The 14352-nt window shown below is 49.4% G+C and overlaps 5 protein-coding genes across 5 annotated transcripts; 3 read left to right on the forward strand and 2 right to left on the reverse strand.

The window, feature by feature from the left end:
- Positions 1-1692: 1692 nt before the first annotated feature.
- CCOS01_08188 (uncharacterized protein) lies at positions 1693-2436 on the forward strand (the record flags this gene model as incomplete). The annotated part of the gene is made up of 1 exon (XM_060456349.1): positions 1693-2436. One exon carries the CDS (start codon positions 1693-1695, stop codon positions 2434-2436), a length of 744 nt encoding a protein of 247 aa, XP_060312623.1.
- A 230-nt stretch (positions 2437-2666) lies between these two features.
- CCOS01_08189 (cytochrome P450 oxidoreductase) lies at positions 2667-4229 on the reverse strand (the record flags this gene model as incomplete). The annotated part of the gene is made up of 1 exon (XM_060456350.1): positions 2667-4229. One exon carries the CDS (start codon positions 4227-4229, stop codon positions 2667-2669), a length of 1563 nt encoding a protein of 520 aa, XP_060312624.1.
- A 914-nt stretch (positions 4230-5143) lies between these two features.
- CCOS01_08190 (NADP/FAD dependent oxidoreductase) lies at positions 5144-7246 on the forward strand (the record flags this gene model as incomplete). Its single annotated transcript, XM_060456351.1, has 1 exon — positions 5144-7246. The coding sequence occupies one exon, from the start codon at positions 5144-5146 to the stop codon at positions 7244-7246; it is 2103 nt and encodes a 700-aa protein (XP_060312625.1).
- Positions 7247-7602: 356 nt separating this feature from the next.
- On the reverse strand, positions 7603-9354 carry CCOS01_08191 (FAD binding domain-containing protein; the record flags this gene model as incomplete). The annotated part of the gene is made up of 7 exons (XM_060456352.1): positions 7603-7817; positions 7878-8102; positions 8172-8281; positions 8335-8413; positions 8481-8545; positions 8593-8879; positions 8950-9354. The coding sequence occupies 7 exons, from the start codon at positions 9352-9354 to the stop codon at positions 7603-7605; spliced, it is 1386 nt and encodes a 461-aa protein (XP_060312626.1).
- A 3119-nt stretch (positions 9355-12473) lies between these two features.
- Positions 12474-13494, forward strand: CCOS01_08192 (uncharacterized protein; the record flags this gene model as incomplete). The annotated part of the gene is made up of 2 exons (XM_060456353.1): positions 12474-13015; positions 13077-13494. The coding sequence occupies 2 exons, from the start codon at positions 12474-12476 to the stop codon at positions 13492-13494; spliced, it is 960 nt and encodes a 319-aa protein (XP_060312627.1).
- Between the last annotated feature and the right edge of the window lie 858 nt (positions 13495-14352).

The following is a 14352-nucleotide window of genomic DNA, read 5'->3' on the forward strand; positions in this document are numbered from 1 at the left end:
ACGCGACTCGAAGACTGGCAAGAGGCTTGTCCAAGCATAAACTCATCTAAACATACTCTGATGAACTCTTTATACTTTCGACACGTCCAAGCTTTCTAGATAGCAGACCGTCGCGAACCTTGGCACGGGCCTATCCAATGATTTTGCATGTAATCAGAGTGCGGGGAGCAGCATCTCGAGAGGTTCTGGGGAAAGATGCCCGAGAGCTAACGATGTCCCCCATGGGGAAGAAGCCCTGTTACACTTTGCATTTGGCATAGCCATTCCCGGGAGTTCGTTGATTAGGATGCCAAGAATGATGCAGCTCGTGGTTGGCCGGGTTTGCGACAAGGAGCATATCCGCACATCATCGTGCAAAGGATATGTGTTGACCCGCCGAAACGGCATGGGCTTGAGTCGGGCTGACTCTGTCGAGACTAGCAACTCTGTCACCCAAATCGAGAAGGTTTTCGCCGGAAATCCGGCGGTTCTTTTCCTTTTTAGGACAACTGGAGGCCGGGCCCCGACTACTCCACTCCGCAAGTGAAATTCAAACTCCACCTCGGCACTCCGTACTAGGCCATTGCGCACAAGACTAAAGACACTGGCGTCATCTCTAACCTTTCTTGAGACGTTGAATCCAACAATGGATCCGGCAGGGAGGTAGATGGGCTTGACGTTAGTCTATCATCCCGATGTGCAGCATGCGGAGGTCCTATCATGCAGCTGCACCAGTGGTAACCCATGAAATCTAAGTTAGCAAGGCTTATGACGGCACAGCTGTAGTCAAGTCACTTACCATTGTGAATCACACGGAAGACACCCTGGCATATAGCAATCTTAAATCAAGTTAGATATATGTCAGTTTCCGATAATAGTCCGTTGGACCGGGTCATCGGGATGTCCAGTCTTGCCAGCTACATAGCCGTGAATGACTGCATGTAGAAGCCAACGACAAGAGCGCCGAAAACTGCCTAAAGAAAAAAGAAAAGAAAATTAGAATTATGTCTACATCACGGTGATTAGTATTCCATGAACTCTCTTCTGGATTATCGAAGATAAGCAGAAGGCGGCAGGGTGGCCCGGCATGAATCCGTCTGGAAATCACTCTCAATGGTTTCCATCTCAAACTCAAGAGATTGAGGAGATTCATGATGAATCAGAAGCCTCCAATCATCATCTAGAACGTGGAAAACTTGGTCGTAGTTTTTCGGGCAAAGTGCCGTTGTGAAGCTGGACAGGAACTGCCAATAATATCTCCTACATCTGAGACGCCTTTTATGAATAATGATATCAAGAGTTGATGGTCGAAAAGTTCAGGCCTTAGATGAATGACTGCGTAGTGAAGACGCCTAAAAGTACTCGGGAAAGGGTCTGGTCTACCTCAAAGAAGATGCACAAGGCGTCTATGAAAATTAAAATCTTGATCCCAAAGGTGCTTCCGTTCGAAGTACTCAAAGCCCGTAAACCTTGCAAGCAGCCACACGCTACCCATCAATGTTCAAGACTTCCAGCCTTCAGTATGGTGCAAGCTCACATGGAAAGTTTAACCCATTACTCACTCAAATTCTTAGTCTTCAGATGCACTCCCTCCCCATCTACAGCTGCACCTGTCATGCTCGCTGTTTCCATCGACTGTTATTCTCGACTTCTCTACTACCTTCTAGTTACTACAAACCCCAAGAGACATAGCCGAGTATGCCGGAATCCAATATGCCTCCAGTTTCCTCCAAGGTTACAGTTTTCTTCGACCTTGATGGCACTTTGTTCGATCATCACCACTCACTCAGCTGCGGTATTTCAGCGATACGTCAAAAGTATCCCGCCCTTGCGAGCTTCGACTTGACAAGTCTCATCACTCAGTACAACACATCGCTTCAATCAGCTTACGACGAGTATCTCCAAAAGATCATAACGTATGAGGAAACCGATTACAGGAAGGTCCGGTTATTCTTTCAGGGTTTAGGCCTCGATGTCCCAGACGGCGCAAAGATTGCCGAATTGCGGGACATCTATAGACCAGCTTATCGCGGCAGCCGAAGAGCGACGCCGGGAAGTATCGAGACACTTGTATGGCTGCGGAAGAAAGGTGTCTGTCTGGGTATAATTACAAATGGTCAAGAAAAGGACCAACTAGAGAAGGCGACAGCCATCGGGGTGCAGCATCTTGTAGATTACATGATCACTTCAGAAGAAGCAGGTTGCTGTAAGCCAGACAGGGGTATCTTCCGACTCGCCATCGACGCTTTCGGCTGTTGTCTCAGCGAGATCTATATGGTTGGTGACTCTGTAGGGTCCGACATTAGGGGGGCGCTTGACATCGGTATAAATCCCATCCTCTTTTCGCCAATTTCAACAGATAGCCACCTAACAGTCAGCGGGAAGACGATACCCATTATACAAAACATGTCTCAACTCGTCGGGATGATTGAGGTATCTCTAGGGATGCTTGACTGAGTTCCTTACGCCGTGAGCGCCGACTGGCGGTGAAGAGTTGGCAAAGAATCGGGGGACTTGATGTGGTACGAAATCGGAAGGCTGCATTGAGTATTTCACACTCTGAAGATCTCTTATGTCCGGAGAGATAGTGAAAAAGGAACGAGCAACTTGAATACAACCGTTTCCTATGTAAGGTAGAGAACGTCCTATTGATACAGCTGCTACATCTTACCCAAAACAAGCTATCACTATTCCACCTTTCTCCGCCAGATCTTAACCGGCAAAGCTCCACAGATGATGTTGAAAGCCTCATGTCTCTGCAGCACAAAGTCAGGTGAGGGTAGAGCGAACTCATATCTGTGAACCAGCGAGGCCAAAACCATGATCTGTTCTAGGTACGAAATATTCCTTCCTATACAACCCCTGGCTCCAGTTGAGAATGGGATGAAATAGGGCTCCATTCGCTTCCTCTCTTCGGGGTCAAGCCATCTCTCAGGCTTGAACGCCTCGGGGTCTGGGAATATCTTAGGGTCCCTATGAGCGCCGTATATTGTCATCGATACACTTATGTCGCCAGGAATCCACTCGTCCAGAATACGAGCACCCTCTGGTGGTGTGCGGCGGGGAAGAGGTGCAGAGGTTGGCGGGATGATACGAAGAGCTTCGTCGATGCAAGCCCGTAGGAATGGAAGATCTTTGACTTTGTCATAAGAAGCAATGACTTCATCAGAGTCCAACACGCTGTCAACCTCTTCGCGAAGCTTCTTCATATTGTCCGGGTGCTTGATCAAAATCTCGAGGATGTGCGTCAAGGCGATAGCTGTGGTATCCGATCCAGCGTTGATGATGGCGCCGACTTCCGCGACGATTTCACCCCAATCGAGGTTGTTTGGGCTTCCAGTCTTGTCTTCCATCATACAAGTAAAGAAGTCGTCGAGCTGCTCCCCGCTCTGATATCTGCGCAACCTTTCGGCAGCGGCATGGTAATAACAATCGTCCCATGGCTCAAAGTCCTTCCACATCTTCTGCCATCGGCTGGGGATCGTCTTTGACAGCCACTCTACCCATGGCCAGAGATCGTAGTCCCACACAAAAGCTGCCTGTGCGATGGCTCCTTGGTTCATAGAGTGACGATATCGGGCTTTGTAAGTTGTGCCATCGCGCTTCTCGGCTGTTACAACATCTGTTCCGGTATCTAAGAGGTCCATTTGAGTCGAGAGAGTGATGTAGTTGATCGCTTCGATTGTCCAGAGGTTGATCCAGTGGTTGAAGTCAATAGTCAGGTCCGCAGGACAGGGGATGGTGCCTTTGAGAGGATCGGTGCATTCTCCGTCAAAGACTTTGAAGAGTCTTTCAGCCGTGTAAGCGACCTTGTACTCCCATTTCTCAAGGTTCTTGATAGCAAAGGCTGCAGAAAGTAGCTTGCGTTTGCGGGCATGTTCGGGCTTATCCACTACATCAAAAAGGTGGCGATGCGTCCCACTTAAGACAACATAATTGTTATCTTTGACGCACTTGGTGCTGTGTCCGTAGATGTCTTTGATAGCTCTAGTATCTCCAAAAGACAGCGCGTTGGGGCCTGTCCTCAAGATAGGAAAGCCGGTGTTCTTGTGTGATTCGTACAGTTCCTTAGATCTGAACCCCTGGGCGCTGAGATAGCAGTGCCTGAGGTCCGTCAACGGTGATAGGGGCGAGTAGTTGGGGTATTTGCGAAGTCCCTTGGGGTCGTAAAAATACAAGATGATAGGTCGAATGACGAGATAGGAAATGACTGCAAAGGCAACACCTGCCAGCGCAAGAAGACCGAGCATAGTGAAAATCAGACCAACATGAAGTGTGTATGTAGAGGCTGTTACTGTGAAGTCGCTGATGAGATGTCTGGTAATTTTCTGACCACCACGACTAATCCCCGTGGGATGTTAAGGAAGCGTCTTATATCTCACTTTCGATGACTGAGGTTAGGAATCGGTCCAAATCATCTGCAGTTGCTACACAGGCACGCGTCTGTCACAAGGCATCCAAATCGAGTCTTTAGTTCCGCGGGATACACATAGCGATGGATTAACTGCAAAAGCAAGGAACTACAGTGAACGATACAAACGGCAACTCAGTCCGCAATGATACATCTCAGAATACGAGGCAAGGGACGCGCGGATGTTAGAAATATTCTGAAATGAGGGGTTGGGCGATTTCTCGAAGGAGAAAGATATCGCCGAAAACTCGGCGTTGCAGATTTTGGAACCATCTCGAGATATTTTTCGGCGAAACATTTCCTAATCTAATTGCACGACGATCATATGTGAATGCTGGCAGGGCCTAGTCGATGTGTCACCTCGCGGCCGACCTCCCCGCATGCGGGGCGGCACTTTCACCCCGTGGGGGAGCGAACATCATCTCAATATCTCCAAGGCTGAATGGGCGTCGGAGGCTCAAGGATGACAAGGAGTACGTATGTAAACCAGAGAATCGGCGAAATTATCCAATTGTGTCAGGCAGTACATGTCTGAAGCCCATCGAGCTGAATTTCTTGCGATGGTCACCTTGGCGTCAGTCTTCGGGATTCGGAAACACATGCTCATACTCGGTTTTCGACAGTGGGCTACTATTTGTTGAGAATCCTCGTCATACAAAATGCAAAAAAAGACTCTGTTCTTGGGCGCTATTCCACAACACCGGACATTTCCCCCTTCTTTTCAACCCGACTCCTCCAATTTCATTGCCCAGTATGGAGGCCTACTTCGGCATAAACAACACCCAGAATTGCCTTTTTGCTAATGCTATCAACCTCGTCTCCAAGAAAAGTAGCTTTGACGATATCTTTCTCTTACCTTTGGTTGTCTTGGGCTCCATATATGTCTTCAACAAAGGAAGCCTTCTGCCGAGGAGAGACCCATATCGCTATAAGTGGTTTGAGAAACCACAACTGCAACGAACTCAGAATCTCCTTATTGAAAAGAAGACACGCAACATCTCGGAAAAGATCGAAGAGCTCCAATCTGATATTGTCATCTTTTGGGGCTCCCAGTCCGGCACCGCAGAAGCCTTTGCTCACCGCCTTGCTCGAGATTTCCACCAAAGATCCAAGCTCAACGCTCTCGTAGCAGACCTGTCCGACTATGACCCAGAGACTGTTTCTCTTATTCCGGGGTCGAAGCTTGCTGTGTTTATCATGTCGACCTACGGTGAGGGCGACCCAAGCGACAATGCTCAAGACTTTGTTAGTTGGGCTGACGCAGCCACTGGTGTCTCCCTCGCCCAACTCAAATACGCCGCATTCGGTTGCGGCAACAGCAACTATCGCTTCTACAACAAAGTCATAGATGATGTCGTCGTCGCCTTGTCCAAGTTCAACGCCACCGCGGTTCTACCCACTGGCAAGGGCGATGAAGCTACCCGGACGACAGAGGAAGACTTCATGGACTGGAAAGAGAGCCTTTTCAAGACTCTGGTCTCCAATTTCGACTACCAGGAGTATGAAGTAGCATACGAGCCCAGTGTAGGTATTGTTTCGAGCGACAGCAATGACTTGCATAAAGGCGAACCGTTCTACAAACCGCATTCGAGAAAGGCAACCACACTCCACTCTCCTATTGCTTTCCTTCCCGTCAAGGCTAAGCGAGACCTCGCGAAATACGACGAGAAAGGCCGTAGTTGCATTGATCTTGAAGTGGATCTCACTGCTCAACCCGAAATCAAATACAAGACTGGAGATCACATCGCTATCTGGCCCGTGAATCCAGATGAGGAAATCAGCCTTCTTATTCGCATTCTCGGACTCCAATCTCAGCAACTAAAAGCCATCTGCGTTGTACTCCAGTCGGCAGACAAGGAGCCAAAAGTTCCCAGTCCGACAACAGTGCAGGCTTTGTTCCGGCACTATCTGGAGATATGTTCCGCAGTTCCTCGCGAGACAGTTCTATCATTGGCTCAATTCGCACCAAGTCAAAAGGTTAAGTCGGAGCTGATGACAATCGGCAATGACAGGGCGGTTTACTCCAAGTTCCTCGAAGCAAACCATTTGACCTTGGCCCGACTTCTCGAGAACACTATTGCCGTCGACCCGGCAGTCACATGGGCTGGTTTACCACTCTCATTCATCATCGACTTCCTACCTGCCATGCAGCCACGTCTCTATTCTATCTCCACTTCACGCATCACATCACCCCGAAGTGTGGGTCTGACTGTGTCAGTTAAGCCGTCGCAATTACTCGGAAATCAAGATATCACAGTCCCTGGACTCACGAGCACATATTTATCTGGATTTCAACCTGGGAGCCATTCTCCGTCAGAAACAGCTTTAATGGACTCATGCCGTGTTCATGCTCAGATTCGTGGCTCAACATTCAAGCTACCGTTCCTTTCATCAGTGCCTCTGATCATGGTGGCAGCCGGTACTGGAGTTGCCCCCTTCCGCGCATTTATCCATGAGCGAGCTAGACTTGCTTCTGTAGGCAAAGATGTCGGCCGAATGATGCTGTTCTTCGGATGTCAGAACGAGAGCGACTATCTCTACCGTGACGAGTTTGCGGAGTGGATAGCTGGACCCCTCGCCAAGAAATTGGAGGTGGTGACAGCATATTCAAGGGCAAGCAATGAGAAGAGCTATGTTCAGAACAAAGTGGAAGCCAGAGGTGATGAAGTTAGGAGAATGCTGCTGGAAGACGATGCCGCTTTCTACATCTGCGGTGCCGCGAACATGGCGAAAGCTGTTGGCATGGCGGTCTATGGCGTCGTGAAACAGACGAATAGCTGGAAAGACTCTGAGGTCGAAAGCTGGAGACAGGATAGGAAGAAGTCAAAAAGATGGTTTGAGGATGTTTGGAGTTAAGACCGAGAAATGGTTCGCAGATAGTTTCCTCCGCTCAAGTGTGTTAGCTATCCCTTCGTCAATATTGGGATGTCAAAGCTCAGCCTGAGGGATTTTCAAGAATAGTGACTTGTCTTCTTATGCTCTCCCGTCTCGCAACTAATTTTATACACTGGCACTGTAGTATTCTGGTCTGTTGCACAATAATGACGGCTTGCAAGCTCGTCCTCTGTTACTCTGTGTCATTCTGTTGTAGTAATTTCCTGACTTTTTGTCCCCTCACGCCTTGTGGTATGCTGAGAAACCCAGCTTGTTGACCATAATGAAGGCCAATCAGGCTCTTTCTCGTGATCAATCTTAGCAAGGTAGACGCTGATTCACTCAGTGTCGATGTTGATGCATGTTTCGACCTTGATGAAACCAAGTCCACTCATTTTCGACAACTCTCCGTTAACATGAGTCATGTCGAACGAATCATCCTCAAAGAAGTCGTGAGGAAGATGAGATGACGGATCATATTCTTCCATGATCTTGATAGCCTCATTGACAACGTCATACCCAAAGTTGAAAGCCAAGTTTTCTTGCGGATTTTCTGCGAGATGTTAGTGGCAAAGTCCCTATCTCATCTTCACGGGCAACAGCAGTAACATACTCGGGATCTCATCTGCTGCGAGAAATTCCAAAAGGTCCTTCTCGACGAGACTGGACTGGTCGGTTCCGACGTTGCTGAGAATTTGAATGGCACTGGCACGGTTTCGACGGATCTTCTCAAATAGGTCCAACCTCTTCTCGAGATCAGAGTTATCAGACACACCTGCAAACACGACACCCAGAGCCAAACCATCTTCGAGACCCATGGCACCGCCTTGCCCTTGATCTACGCACAGACGATATATCAGCGACTAAATCAACGAGGATAAAACCGTCCATACGGTGTAGCACTCACGAGGTAGCATTGGATGCGCCGCATCGCCGGTTATGACCATCTTCCCTTTCCGCCAGGTCGGTAGCGGAGCACGGTACAACAGTGGCCATCGCTTGATCTCAGTTGCTTTGCTGATTGTGACGTTAACCATGGATAATCGGCGTCTATCTTCGACGCGACCTACTTGATAATAGCCAGTAGGCTTGGATGAAACCCAGCGAACTTTTCAATTACTTGGGCTTTGTCGACATCGGCTTGATAATCTAACGTCACGGTATGAGTAAGCCTCATCAACTCCCAGACGGTTCCTTGAGTGGTATTTGCACAAACCTTCACTGGAAACGTCCTTCATGTCTTCATCGTGAAATATACCCACGAAGTTGTGGATGGTGTTGCTAATAGGTCAGATAGAGTCCATCTCTCGAGGGCACAATGCACCTACTTGCGGCATGGATATGACACTAGCCTCCTATTGGTCTTGTTGTCGGGGAAAAGACGGATGAGTCCATCAGCGTCCTCATTCCAAAACTTGGTCTCGGAATCTTCCTCAAGAACTTCGGCAGGAATCAAGAAACGGTAGCAGCAATTATGGAGAAGAGGCGCAACGGCAGGATTCTTGCGGCCGAGGACAGTCTCAGCCGCAATAGAGTGAATTCCATCTGCACCAACAACCAGGTCACACTCAATTTCGTCACCATCTTGGAGATGCACAGCTGGCAACTCAGGATTCTGTAAAACAGTCAGCAAAAAGAGCAACCATCGCGGTGGAAATGTTGGCAGGGATCTTCCCCGCACTCACGTATCCCACAACCCACGAGTTGGGATGGATGGTGACGGGAACGCCCGGGCCGGCAGGATCGGTCGCTATCCTCTTGAGGCTATCGTGCAGATCCACGCGGTGGGCGTACCAGAGATCGGCGTCGTAGAACTCCTCGTTGTCGGCGTGTGATAGCGTCGACGTGATCTCCATCGTGACGGGATCCTGGAAATGAACAGGCCCAGCCTTGACGAAGCCAGAAGCCTTGGGGTCGAGACCCCATCGTGTGAGAAACCGCGTCGCATTGGGAGGGACGTTGATGGCGGCGCCGACCTCGTTGTCCATGTCAGATCGCTCGTAGATGCGCACAACGTGGCCCGCACGGCGCAGCGAGATGCCGGCCGAGAGGCCCGCGACGCCTGCTCCGACAATGACTACGTCCAGCATGGTACTAGTCGCTTTTAGACGAACAGGAAAGGCACGTTTTCGTGTTCAGTATCACTTCTCACTGTCGAATCGTTGATATCGTCTGAAAGATGTCACGTTGACGGAGGAAGAAGCCAAGAAAGAAATCCGTCGGCTTCGGCCTCAGTAGGAGAACCAACACGGGGCCAGGAAGCCGTTGCATTCGCCTGTATCTGACAGGGACCATGTAGGGTTACGACCGCCCTCACTCCGCCAAGACGACCGCGATCTGCGGCGCAACCCGCTCTTTGATGGAGACATAACCCTGTGATCGGGACTCAACGGCGGTACTACGCGAAGCTATTGGACGGTGACCGAAAGAGAGGAGTCTTCGCCATCAACCTGAGAATACTGCCGGGGTCCGTGCTAGAAGGAGCGAGACGGTTGAGAAAACAATAGTTGTCTCGATTCACATATCTTGATATGTAATCTTGTTCATTTGGGGTTTTCGAAACGCACTTGGCAATTTGGAGAAGGTGGACAATAGGTGAGGACATGCCTGAACGCAACTCCAATTTCGTGGACGTTCTAGGTTAAACTTTACATGCCTACTAGTACCGGAGTATTCCAAGTCCTACTCCCTTCCCTAAGTATGTATTTGTTCCGAAGGGGCGACATCCCGACACAGTTAGGCACAGTGACCCGAAACGAGACCGAACTTTCTATCCGCAATTCTATGGTATTGAGGAACTCACAAGCTGTGGCAACTCATTCTTGCTTCTCCGAATTTCTAGACAAACAGAGCCAAACGGAGCGCTACCACAGGCGAGCTCCAACGTCGCGGAGAAGGACAGGGCCCGTCAAATGAGTCCCACCGTGGCAACGCGTCGGAGTTCGTCCCTTGGTCCGCTATTGGACCAGACTATCGCGAATGGAGTCCACCTGCAGGTGCCCTTGTCGATTACCGTTGTGCCGAACCCATGTCGGAGAAAATTTGATTCACTGAGAGGGACATGTGGAAGGCGGTTTCATATCCAATGAGTGAGCGGTTTTCAGTTTGATCTTTTCGGCAAAGCAATAGGCAGTTCGGGTATTATCTGACAGCGGCATTCTCGCCAGCGCCAAGACGTGTCCAATTTGAGGTTCCTTGGTTGATTGACAGGACTAGGAAACTCAAATAGCAACCAGATACTTGATAAGATAGTGTGGCCGAGATTACAGGAAACACGAAATGGAGTGCAGCATCTGAAAAGCGTTGGAAGGAATGTTGCGTGCCAGGCGGCGGCCCGCCCACTAGTTCAGCCACCTGCAAGCACAAAGTGAATTTTCTTGTGGTACTCCGTACTCCGTAGCACAATTCATATGTACTGAGTGGTTAGGGAGTATTACGTAGGCCATCCCCTCGGCTCCCATTCATCCAGAGGCCGAGCCCGAGACACATCATGGATTAAGATCCGCCTTATAACGTTGTGGCCGTGCACCCTTGCCGTCTCGGCCGGGGGCTTCCGGGCAGCCAAGGGATGGCGGGCCGATCCTTGCAAACGCGAGTTGGGTGAGAACTTCATGAAGTCTGTGCAGTCTGATGATTAGAGATTGACAGGTGAAAAGGCGTGGAAAACAAATATCAAACAACAAGGCTCTAAGACCAACTTACTATTCTTCTAATGTTTAGTGGTTTGTAGCAACCTATGTTGCCTGGGACCATTGAGGGTGTTACCAAACTACTTGGGGGTCTCTCTTCCCAAAAAGAGCCGCATAAATGTGATCGTGAAAAGAAAAACAAGAAGATTGCTGACGCGTGGTATTGCATGACCGCGAAGTGAGTGTGTTAGATCACCATTGTGGCATTCCTGATGTCCGTGGTTTTCATCGTATGCATCGCGACCACGAACCGTGGCAGTAGCAATCCAGTCTAGGGGTACTCAATATTATTCGGCATCGCTCTAGGCTTCTGACGACTCTCGTCACAGGAGCTCAACTTAGCAATCCGCTTAAACTAATCACAGTCGACAGCGGTCTCATAATCAGCACGTAATCGTTTGGTAGGACTATTGGAATCTCGACCTACGTTGTTCTCTTCAACGAGGGCATGAGCCACATGTCCGCAAACATTGCCCAAGCAGTCTCACTAGCATGTTTTGAAGCTGATTATTTTGTATCTCTTTCCATAGCTCTCAATTCTCACAATCAGAGCGCAACCACCCCTGTACAAGGTGCCGCTCATGAGGTTTCCTCTCCCTCTCGATGGGTACGCTTGTGCTTTCAGAAATGTCTGGATCTCGGCGAGTTATTTCGTTGCTCTGGCATCCATCGACGAGTGCACTTCAGGCTCGAGGTTAGGGCCTTAACAATTACCTATTGACTTATGATTACAAGCCTCTGCCTTCCATTTTAATCCCGAGAAAGACTTCAACAATCACGTTAATATCCCTTTGGAAAAGAAATGGATCCAGTGTCTGTGGACGAGTACCCTGATTATGGGTGAGGGCTCACCACATGTAGGCCTGTCGATGATACACGTTGCTGCCTCCCATTCATCGACGAAGAACATCTGTTGCGCCTCAAGTTTTTCACATGCCTACATGAGATTGCAGTGTTGTTGGACTTAAGCATGGTGAACCAACCTCTTCCTGGGTGAACTCAAAGTCATAGATGCCTCGTACAAACTCCTGAAGACTTGGAATTTTTAAAACCGTCTGAGAAGCTCTTCTTAACCCAATGACTTCATTTTCCAGGTTGAGTCCGCATCAAATGACTAAAGGCTTGTACTTAGCCTTAACATGTAATAGTGCTCTTTGGCTTACCGTAACGCCGAAAGCGGAGTAGGGCTTCGGGAGAGAACGCCGACGGACGAGGTGCGGGGATCGCCCATCTGCAGATGTCCGGCTTACCTCAACGATTGACTCACTCTTGGCAAGTAATTCTAGAGAGCTTATGTGCCGGATAACTGGAAACCATCACTGCGACCCATTGGCTATCCATCAAGTAGTCAATTGTCAGAATCACATCGTGTTGACAGTCAAACTTCAGTCACCCCTAAATTATCTGGCCGACCAACAAAATGAGCGCAGCTTCAATCATATCTTCAGCGTTACACCCCCGGCTGGGATGGATAGGTGGGTGCACCTACTTGTTCCTGTCTCTACCTAAGCTTCGTGCGCATGCTGACGAGTCGACAAGGTCTCGGGTCAATGGGTCTCGGCATGGCTACAAATTTGCAAAATCATCTCAAAACGCACTTTGCCGGAAGCCTCCAATTTCACAATCGGACAATGTCTCGAGGCGCTCCCTTAGAGAAAGCCGGAGGCGCGCCGCAACCGAACATCATTGACCTTGTCAAAAACACGGACATTGTGTTCATCTCACTCAGCGACGACAAAGCACTCGAGGCGACGTTGGACGCAATCCTAAACGACGCAGCCACAGCTGATCTATCAGGTAAGATTATTGTTGACACCTCAACGGTCCACCCCCTGTCGTCTGCAAAGGCGAAAGACAGATTGGCAGCAAGGGGAGCCCAATTCATTGCTGCGCCGGTGTTTGGGGCAAGCCCAGTCGCTGCGCAGGGTAAGCTGCTCTGGATCATCGCTGGACCCGATGATGCCGTGGAGAAGATCAAGCCGTTCATCGTCGGCGTCATGGGCAGAGGCATCATCTGTCTAGGGGAAGACGTGCAGAAAGCCAGCATCATGAAGACGGCTGGGTGAGTAGAAGACGTCGAACAATGCCATCAGATATGATGCAATCGTGCTAACCTGCCGCAGAAACTTCGTGACCGCGGGAATGATGGAGCTGGTCGCAGAGGCCCAGGTCTTTGCGGAGAAGTCCGGACTCGGTAGCGATGCAATGGAGGATCTTCTCGGACAGCAGTTTGGACCCTTGGCTCAGGGCATGTCAAAACGCCTGACGACTGGTGCTTACTTACCGCCTCGTGATGAGAGGCCGTGGTCTGACTTGTCCCTGGCGATGAAGGATGTCGGGCATGGTCTGAGCTGTGCGGAGGAGGCCGGTGTACGTCTTCATATCGCTGATATTGCTGCTGGGCATCTGAAGGAAGCGAAGAAGATTTCAGATACTCAAGGGCGGGCATTCGATTCTTCTTCATTGTATGGGGTGGTGAGAACGGAGGCCGGACTCGATTTTGAGACAGACCTCGTCAAGAAGAGAGATGGCTCTTCTTGATTGAAATCGTTATACTTTACCATGTATATATATCGGTACAAAGAAATAATTTCCACCTGATCACCAACAATGGCATTTAATGTTAGCGAGCCGTCAAGTAAAGCTGGGACCAAAATATCGAAGAAAGTCTACAAAACTCAGGCGATGTCGATTCAATCCGGTCTTCATAGCCACGCACACGGCGAGGCAGTCCGTTCGGCAAAACAGTTTTTCACTCATGAAAGTAGAAAGTTGAAAGTAAGGAGTACAAAATTTTGAAAACTTGCCTCGATGGGGTTGATGCCGGTGTTGCAGGTGCTGCAGGTGCTGTTGTGGTCCTTTGCCATCCAGCAGTGGAAATATCGATCTTGATCGGGGTTCCTTACTTGACTACGGGTGCCATATTACGAATGTAGAAGGCAGTAGTCGGCGTTATAGATTTATAGAGGATATGGGACTCAAGGTTTCCTCTAGCAATCGATTGAATATATACTGCAAAATGTATTTGTGGATGAACGACTGTTCAAGGGCATCTACAACTTGGCTGGAACGCTCTGTCACTATTTCCCATACATATAAATTTAGTCAGAATGAATCATCCGGCACCATCCATGTGTCAACATCTGTCGACTCGACTTGACGAGGGGCTATTGGGGAAATTTGGGTTGGGTGTACAAGATGAGAGCAAGTGAGCAACTATGAATCATCCTGGCCAGGACCCCCCCATCGGCTGTCGCCCAATCAGCGTCTGTCAACTACAGTAGGTATTCGCAAATGGATGAGAACTTTAGGCCTTCCTTCGATCCCGGTGACATTAAACGAGCTATCAATATACATTGGAAACTCAAGAGATAAGTCTCCTGGACGTAGGCTTTATGT

The sequence above is a fragment of the Colletotrichum costaricense genome, assembly GCF_030867565.1.
Source record: "Colletotrichum costaricense strain IMI 309622 chromosome Unknown Scaffold_8.1, whole genome shotgun sequence".
NCBI classification, from domain to species: domain Eukaryota; kingdom Fungi; phylum Ascomycota; class Sordariomycetes; order Glomerellales; family Glomerellaceae; genus Colletotrichum; species Colletotrichum costaricense.